The sequence below is a fragment of the Quercus lobata genome, chromosome 9 (genome assembly GCF_001633185.2).
Source record: "Quercus lobata isolate SW786 chromosome 9, ValleyOak3.0 Primary Assembly, whole genome shotgun sequence".
NCBI lineage: Eukaryota > Viridiplantae > Streptophyta > Magnoliopsida > Fagales > Fagaceae > Quercus > Quercus lobata.
Window position 1 is genome coordinate 21,298,783 of NC_044912.1, and position 10,036 is coordinate 21,308,818.

A 10,036-nucleotide genomic window follows, 5' to 3' on the forward strand; every position below is an offset into this window, starting at 1 on the left:
TTACGGTTTAACTGAGAGAATAATAATATGACATGTAAGGACACGATTTGGTGACGAACCTAAACAGTATTGGGTTCGTACGTAAAAGGCCCAGACAACATGATTTGTAGAGCGTGGGTGTAAAGAGCTAGATTAACTGTGGTATCTACCTCCAAGATTTTCTCTCAAGCCCATACCATGTTTTCCTTTTCTTTTGTTGGTATAATCAACGTCTTTTCTTAAGTCCCTAGTGTTACTCTCTCTCCCTTTCTTCTTCCTTCTTTCTCTTCAGTTTTATGTGTGTTCTCCTTTTTTTTCTCGATCCCCTTCTTCATGTCCCTCTTTTAGTTTATATACTCCCCTTCGCGATCCATTTTCACCGAACACGTGTAGATTGTGTCCGTGGGATTTCTTTCTGTCCCATCTAGCGCCTCCTGGAACTTCCTATGGGCAGCTGTAAGGCTGCTTCCCTACTGCTCAGGTATCACCTCCACATTAATGCGGCCAGAGAGTTGGTTGAGAGGTCATTAATGCAGAGGCAGCTATAGTTTCAGATATTTGTTTGCCTTATCTCTTTCATCTTTAGTCGGCTACTCTACCCCTTGAGATGACCTACTTCTGAGATCTGATCGTGGTGATACCACGTCCTGATCGTCTTCGGACGCGATCGTCCTCGGACGCATACTGCCGAGGAGCATGGCGTCCTCGGACGGGTGCACGACCTCGGATGGGCCACTGGCCCAACAATCCTCAACCAATTCTGAATCCTATGGGCCTATCAACCGAATGATCCCCACATGACATATTTGCTATTTTCCAAAATATTAAGGAAAAAATTGTTTGATTTTAAAGTTTAAAGAGTAATGCTATGTTCACAATAATTTTACAACAAATTTTATGTGGCAAGGAATTTTTTATGAATAAAAAAGTGATATCAGTAATGGCTTAGTTTAAAACCAATAAAAACTTGTCATTTAGAAATTGTATTAAAAATGTTTTGGATGTAGCATTTCTCTCAAATAAAATAAAAAATATCTATTCAAATCCTAAAAAAGAAGGTATTGTTAAAACGTTGTAATATTTTATTGTATTCTTAGACTTCTTTTTTAGTATAGTTAAATTGGGTGAGCCAAAATTCACGATTTCACACACAATTTTCTTTTGTTGTCTTTTTATTTGTTTTTTTTAATGCATAATTTTAAAATCAGTAATAATTTCATCTAATATTTTTTGTGAAAATGCTGTGAACGTAAAAAATAAAATAATAAAATATCAAACTGAGCCCTGCCACAGCTGGAAATAAAAAATATTGTGAAAATGTTGTGATATTTTATTGTGTTCCTAGGATTCTTTTTTGTGTGACATTTTGTTGTGTTCCTAGACTTCTTTTTTTGTTTAGTCAAATTTAGTGAGCCAAAATTTATTATTTTAGGCACAATTTTCTTCAATCGGCTTTTTATTTTTATTTTTTTTCAAATGTATGGTTAAAAGTGGTTAGTCCAATTTAAAACCAGTAACAATTTACCACTTAAGATTTATTATGAAAATATTGTGGACGTAACATTACTCTAAAATAAAATAATAAAATATCAGACCAGAACCTACCATAACTAGAAATAAAGATATTGTAAAAATATTGTGACATTTTGTTGTGTTCCTAGACTTCTTTTTTGGTTTAGTCAATTTGTTGAACCAAAATTCATTGTTTTATGCATAGTTTTTTTAGGTTGATTTTTTTTTTTAACACATTGTTTCAATTTTTTTTTTTTTTAAACACATTGTTTTACACACATACACACACAAATTGAAGAAGTAGCACTTTCCTCCTTTATGTTTGGGATAGTTTCATTCCCCCCTAAACTAAAGTTGAATAATTCCCTCCTTTATATTTTGTAAATGAGTATTGTAAGGACACGATTCCTGCGCGGCCCAGTGACATTTTTGGGTTCACGCGGGAGAGATCCCTCACAATACGATTTGTAGAGAGTGGGCTTGAAAAGCTTGGGCTTGGTCACGGGGCGATGGTCCGGTCTGGATTTCAGAAAGGTCCCTGTGGAAAATGGACTGGGCCTAAACGTTTAAAGCCCCGCCATGCTGCCACTTCTGAGAATGGGCTCCTCGGACTTGATCCGAGGACCCTTGTGATCCTTTCCGGCTGTCCAACGGAGGACCTTCTCTGTTCTGTGCATGGATCGTTCCAGCGATCTTATTCATGAAGTCCTTTTTTTTCTCCCCCCCCCTTTCTAGATTCACTTACTTCTCCTTTTATACTAGCGTGCATTCGATGTCCTTCGTCCACGTGTAGGGTCAGTCTTTACAAATACTGACATTGGTCCCATCAGTCTAATCCCGGAATTGTTGGGGATGACTTGATAAAGCTGCAGAGTACGGTTCTGTCAGGCATTGGGCCTTATCTAGAAGGGTATTTAGGGTAATTGCCCCAAGGTATTTTGGATTTCCTTACGAATTTATCCCTTTATTCTGGGCGGATTATGGGCTTGCCGAGGACTAGACTGTCCTCGGCTGCCTCCCAAAATTGGTCTGTGCTCTGCGTCATGGAGCTTGGGCCACAGTTCTCCTCGGATTGGGCCCTCGGACTCTCTAAGGGCAAATGGGCCTGGTCCACGAATTGTTGGGCCCCACAAGTATATACTCTTATTGTTACTCTCTTAGTTAAACCCTAACGAAATTTTATAATTTCTAAATATTTAATTATGCAATGTCTAAATTACTTCTACTAAATTTTAATGTTCCAAAAAATTTCTTATTTTGAATATTATGTAGTAGATTGATAATCATGCTTGAAAAATTAGAATGATGATATATGGTGTTCTATTTGTTATCTAGAGAACACTAATTTATTAGGATTAAATCTTCTAAAATTATAATTTTATCTAATAGAAACTTTGATGATAGATGTCTTTTGTTATTTTGTTGTTGTTGTTGTTGTTTTTTTTTTTTTTTTTTTTTTAATTTCTTTTCTCACTTAAAAGAGTGTTCATTAAAAATAAGTAAGCTAAATATCGTAGTTAGACTCATAAAATAAGATGATAAAGAATGAAGTATGAATAACAAAATCTTTATTGTAGATGGTTGCAAGTATTTAATTTGATGAAGATTTTCAAAAAAATTGTAGAATATATCATCATTCATTGCGAAAATTTAAATATTGTGGAAAGATTATGACATTCATGATCATTCTTGTAACATTTTTAGTGAGTAGATATTACATTAATAAATAGGTTCTAAAAAATTGTCACAATAAATAGATATTTAAAAAGCTATTTTTAAGTTAATTTTCATAGTACATAAATATTCAAATAACTATTTTTAAGTTAAATAAATAATTTCATACTACTTCAAAACAAAAAAAGTTGTATTAATTTTTTCACGAAATGGTCAGCACATGCCTTGCACGTGCAACCCACGCTAGTGTACTAAAAAGAGTTAAAGAGACACAAACTGAGTCACTGGCACAGTCTCTTTCTCTTCCGATAGAAAATGTCCCATAAGAAAGAAGCCCGACCATCGATGATTCTCCAACGTAGGACGAAGCATGATCTCCCACTCCCAGACGAAATCATGTTGGAAATTTTAGCAAGACTTCCAGTGAAATCCCTCCTAAGATTCAGGTGCGTTTGCAAAACCTGGTACTCTTTTATCACCAACCCCAGTTTCATCTCCACCCACTTGTTGTGCTACAATCATGATGATGATGGTTATGTCATACACATGCCCAAGACTAATTTTTTCATGGTTCTTTTTTATCGTCCTCACTGTCAAATCTGTACGGTCGCTTCGGACCGCACGTTTGAAACTATGTCCGAGTTTAGAATTCCCTTCACTATTGAATCTGGGTATCCCAATTTAGTGGGTTCTTGTAATGGCATATTATGTTTCACTGATTTTATCACAGCAAAGTCTAAAGATGTATACTTGTGGAACCCCAGTATTAGAAAATTTAAGAGGTTGCCCAATACTTGCTTGACCCTGTTATGTAATGTGGCACTCGGATTTGGGTATGATTCCCAGAATAATGACTACAAGATTGTCAGGTTTTCGTCGACTATTGCCAAACCCCCTGAGGTTGAGGTGTACTCATTAAGTTCGGATTCATGGAAAAGAATTGAACTTGGAATCTCGTGGAGACCCAATGTTTTGGCCCACAACTTTAATTGTACTTTGGCATCCCCATTTGTGAGTGGACATTTGCATTGGATGATAGAAATCATAGAAAAAGGAAGTGAGCAAGAGGAGCGTTTTACTTCTATGATTTTGTCACTTGATGTCAGTAGTGAGAAATTCAAAGAGCTACCACTGCCTGATGAAGGAGGTTGTTTTACAAAATGTCTTACGTCATTCAAGGAAAAACTGGCTTTGATTAAGTTTGGAAGTCGTGTGCTTTCGTGCTCCATTTGGGTGATGAGGGAGTACGGTGTGTTTGATTCCTGGAATAAACTTGGTGTTGTACCAGTTGGAAGCTATCTTAATTTCATTGGTTTCACCAAGTATGGTTTACTTCTAGTTCGAAAAAGGTCTCAGCTGGTCTCTACTAACAGTGAATTAGAGAGCAAAGATAAGTCTTTTTTAATTGACCCTGAAACTCTGCACGAGAAGGAGATTAGTTACATTAGTAATCAAGTTGATAATCATTTAGACATAGCTGTTTACATGGAGAACCTTGCTTTACTTGATGGAGAAAATCTGGTATCTTACTGAGAAGATGGTGCTATGTGTATAACAAGTGATGTCATCACAGGTATGTATGAATTGAAACTTCTGTCATGCATTTACTGGTTGCAGTAGGCATGTTAGTATTGTTAAAACCATTATTTATGCCCTGGATTTATATTATCCTTTTATGGTTGCGGCTATTATATATCAGTATTTTTTTGAAAGGTAACGTAAATTTTATTAAATAAACTGTTATATATTAGTGTTTATTTCCTTTTATGGTTGATAGTGTTTGTGAATGATTGTTGCACAGACAGTGAACCAATAAAAATGATGGGCCAAAATAACCTTGTTTACTTGTGTGTGTCTCTGTTGTAGTGATAAAAAGAACTCATTAGAGCTATCTAACTATATTTTTTCTTAATAATAAAAAAAAGATATGGCAAAAGAGATAGAGGAAGAATAAAGAGAAATAAAAAATAATAATTAAAAAAGGAATAGAAAAAAGAAATGGTACATGCAATGTTGTCTTCTTTGAGGGGGAGGTTTGGTGGGAGAAGCAGCAGGGGACTTGGAACGCGATCCCCTAGTGTCTGTCTCAAGTGTTGTTTATGGAGAGAGAGGAATCATCGTTATTTTGACAGGTAGGATTTAAGAGTGGTGAAGTTGAAATAGTTATTGTTAAATTCTCTAAGTCTACATTAATCATTTATAATAGTTTTTATTTTTTATTTTGCTAAAATCTTTCGTTTTTCAGTTTGTACCTATGCCCTTTGTGTCTTTGTGGAAACATAATCGAAATGAATGTAGGAGGTTTTCTAAACTTATCAAGTTTGAGGTGGGTTGTGTTTGTCGTATTCACTTTTGGCTTGATCATGGTGTGGGGAGGTCATCCTTAGGGGGCCTTTTTGGCACTGTTTCAAATTGCCCTAAATAAGGACACTTATTTGGCACGCTATATGCATTGGACTAATGGAGTTATTCATTGGGACGTTCTCTTTACCAGATCAGTCCATGATTGAGAGTTGGAGAATTTACATTATTTTCTTGGCTTTCTCTATTCCCATAAAATTGGTAGGAGGAATGCCTATGTGGTGTTTATGGAGAGAAAGGAATGCTCATTGCTTTGATGGGCAGGGGTTAAGTGTGGCAAAGTTGAAATATTTATTGTTGAAATCCTTATACGAGTGGATTCAATGTCTCCATTGTCCTCTCTCACAAGGCTTCTAGAGTTTCTGGATTCTCTAGGTCTACACTCTACATTAATCCTTTGTAGCAGTTTTTATTTCTTATTTTTTCTATAATTGGTCCTTTTTTATTTTCTGTTTGTAGCTATGCCCCATGTACACTTCCCGTCATCCCATGTATTAGGGTGGTTTCACTTATGTTATTTTTAATGAAGTACTTACTTATCCCAAAAAGAAAAAGAAAAAAAAAGACTGAAAGAAACTCAAAGTTGAAACCTATGGTGTGTCTTTAGGGAAACATATTCAGAATGGGTTTAAAGGTTTTTTTTTTAAATTCATCAAGTTTGAGGTTGGTTGTGGTTCTCGTATTTTCTTTTGGCTTGATCCATGGTGTTGGAAGGTGATCCTTAAGGAGGGCCATTCCGGTACCATTTCAAATGATCTGAAATAAGGAGACTTAAGTGGCAGACTATGTGTGTTGGAATAACTGAGTTATCCACTATTTTTTCTAACTTGAAAAAGAAAAAAATAAAATAAGCACCAGGGGATTTTTCATGAGTAGGGAACCAAAAATAATATCCTTTATTTGTTTTCTCTCTCTCTCTCTCTCTGAAATAATTGCTAGGATAGCTATATATTCGTTATAATTTTATAAATGTCTAATTAATTTAAATAATTGTTATATACAATTGCGTATGTTTCAGTGCTTTGTTGTACACAATCGATCTTAAATCAAGGAAAAGAAGAAACAGAAACCAGTTAAAAGTGATTCAAAATAGTATAAAATATATTAAATTTTGTTATATTAATTCAAAATTGTATTATTATATAAATTTAGAATTATTATTTTAATTTATAAATTATGGTAGGTTATTAATATAGAATAAATAGTAAAACTTCTTAACTTTCTAGAAACTTTGGTTGTTACTAATAAAATAATGATATAAAATAGGCCTATTAAAATAATATAAAATAAATAATAAAGTGGTTTTTGTTGTATATTTTGCTGAAGGAGGATGAGAGCAAAGAAAAGGAAGAAGACTGGGTAGAAGTTGAATTTAAGATGTGGGAGAGCTGCAAGATTGAAAAGAAAGAATTCTTTTTCCAGAGAGAGAAGCAGAACAGGAATGCAACAAAGAGGAAGTGGACTCAAAGATGGAAGGCAGTGAGAACTTTGATCAGATAAATGGGATATCTTCTACAGAAAACATTGATGATGGTGGAAGCCCACCATCAAAGCAGCAGCAACATAAGAAGAAGAAGCCTATGCTCGGAAAGTTTGGAAGCCTATTCAAGAAGAAGGGCACTAGCAGCCATAAGTAGAGAAATAGACCAGTTTGGCTTATCTTCTGCCCTACTAGCAGGCAGGTATATTTGGTATTATTGCACCTAAATGTTTTTGCTTCATTGTTTATGCTTCCAGAAAGCCGAATAGGTTAAAGAAATGAAGATGCTTGTATAATGTTTTTAGTTTTTTCTTCTATTTCTTTTGCTTTTAATGTGATTCCTCATGTGGAACGGTATCTTGTATGCAATGGAGATTTTTTTTTTTTTTTTTAACCTTCATTTTCATCGTGATAATTGTTCTTGTCTAGATTTTGTGAAAAGAAGTGGTAATTTTGAATTTTCATCTTGATGTGCTATTGTCCATTGTCTATTCTAACTGGATATGTTGTAGCAAAGAGCTGCAAAATTTTATTTTGGTGTGCAGTAGTCTATTAAATGGATAAATCACATATCAGTTATCACTGTTGGTTGTTGCCGAGTTTAAACATCATTAAAGCATGAAGAATTACTGTTTAGAAAGGGAACCACGCAATTTATTAGTGTCTTTTGCTGCAATTGAATTTCATCTGATTTGGAAAGTCTTATTAATCTAGTGAACTTTACCATTTCAAGTTAGTTAATTGAAGTATACCGACTGGTTTAGGAAGTGAATTTCCATGTTGCCAAGTTCTGATGTGCCATGCATTGGTTTAATAATAGGGAAATAGCCTCCACCTCCAACTGATTGACATTATCACATGGTAGGGAACACCCACTTACCTTGCAAGTGCAGTATCTTAAGATCAGGACTGACTTGAAATTACTTGGTAGCCTAGTTGCATGTCACTCAAAAAGCTAGGAAAGTTATTTATTTAATTGTTTGTTTATTTGGGTAAGACAGAAATTTTCTGTTTTGCACATATGGAAGTATTTTTTTAGAAATCTGTATAGAATTTTTCTGTTAGTTGTTGAGTGTGAAACAAGCATGAGTACTTCGTTTGTTCCCAACATATATGAGATAATACACAAACTTTGTCTTGTGTCAGCCTTTCCATGTATTGGAAATTCTGATTGCCCAGGTATTGGAGCATCAGATGGCTTATTTCATAAGTTGAATCAAAGAGTTCTGCAACATTGCAAATGTTACATGGACGGGTTTTTTTTGGATTGAGTTTTACATATACTGTTTGTTGTTGTTATTGTGGTCAGCTGTATAAAAAGTATACTGAAAATAAGTGTTATGTGATAGCATATATATGTATCTAAATGACCCCAATGCTCTTCTCAAAAAAAGGAAAAAAAAAAAAAGAAAAAAAAAAAGTGACCCCACTGCATACTTGTGGCCATAGGCAGGTGAAGCTTAGGTGGGAGACATGTTTTATAGGTGCTGAGCATGGCCAATTGAACAGCATTTTTATTTTAGAAGGAAACACACACACACACAAGGGAGATGAAATGAGGATTTAACACAAAGGCAAGTTCTGCCTCTTCTGGCTAGTACACATTCTTCAATCAGCTCCCATACTAAAAAAACTATGCACATTCATTTTTCTGCAATTGTTCCATCACAATTAAGTTTGACAGGTGTTCTTCAAACATTTATGGTCCATTTGGATTGAGAGGGAGGGAGGGAGCGAGTAGAGTAGAGTAAATTTGGTCCAAAATTAGCATATTTTCAGCCAATTCTACTCTACTTCCCTCTACTCTCCCTCAATCCAAACGGGCTCTTAGCCATCATATAGGATTTTTTGAAAGCCCTAATTTGAATATCATATGACTGTATGCCTACTTGACGTGTGTTTTTTCATTTCTTAGTGAAGTTTTCTGGTTCTAAAAAAAATAAAGGAGAAGCCAGGTAGTTGAAAAACGTTTCCTAGTGCAAAAAAATTAAAATTTAAAATAAGAAGATTTGGAGTTAAGAATCTTGTGGTTCATTGACATTCTCTAATTACATTTCAAACCCAAGGGTGTAACAAGTTAAACATATTGTTTCTCAATACTTGCCAATAAACCAAGCAAGATTCTGGTTGGTGGGGTTAAGAATCTTAGCACTAACTGTTTGCCTATTTTGACATGTACTTTTCATTTGTTAGCAAACTTTTTTGGTTCAGAAACAAAAGAAAAAAAAAATAAGTTGAAATCCATTTCCAAATGTACACTTGCAAAAAAATTTAAACAAAGAAGATTTGGAGTTAAGAAATCCATTTCCTCTAGACTTCATCTGATTCATTTGGTGCGGACAACATTCTAACATGATTGTGCATCTTATATGCTTTCTTTTATTATCTATTTTGGCTTTTTGGAACATTTTGGTTGTTCACAATAAATTGATTTTCCAACAATTAAGCAACTCAATCTCTCAACTCGTTCTCGAAACTAACCATTATACCTATGAATTTTACTATTATGCTTATAACACAAAAGTTTCACTTTCTAAAAAAAACTAAGTTGGATTTCATTGTTCCTTCCCCCTATCAGCTATTTGAAGTCATAAGTTGAATATAGATGGCAGCTCTAAAGAAAACCATGATTTTTTGGGAGCTAATGGTATTATTAGAGATTAATTCGCTTATTAGATTGTCAATTTCTTGATTAACATAGGATATTAAACCAACAATTTTTGTGGGATTGGCGAACATGGTGGAGGTGATTAACTGTGGAACAAGACCATGAACAATACAAGTGTGGATTAGTGTGGTTTATTTCAATATCTTGATAGATTGATGATATGAAATAATTTGGTCTTATTAAAATAAAATAAACTCTTCATCTAGTAATTGTAATGGTATATTTGGTATAGATTTTTTTTTATTGACTTTTTTATTATTTAAAAGTAAGTTAGATAAAATGTATGAGTAGAAAGGTGTGCATTCTCCCTTTAATGGGATAAAACATATGCTATTTCACCTTCTTCTTTTTTTCTTTTTTCT

The 10,036-nt window shown here is 34.3% G+C and overlaps 1 protein-coding gene across 1 annotated transcript; it reads left to right on the forward strand.

Annotated features, from left to right (window-relative positions):
- Positions 1-3,465: 3,465 nt before the first annotated feature.
- LOC115960859 (F-box/kelch-repeat protein At3g23880-like) lies at positions 3,466-7,398 on the forward strand. The gene is made up of 2 exons (XM_031079859.1): positions 3,466-4,738; positions 6,853-7,398. Exon 1 carries the CDS (start codon positions 3,481-3,483, stop codon positions 4,696-4,698), a length of 1,218 nt encoding a protein of 405 aa, XP_030935719.1. The 5' UTR covers positions 3,466-3,480; the 3' UTR covers positions 4,699-4,738; positions 6,853-7,398.
- Positions 7,399-10,036: the final 2,638 nt, after the last annotated feature.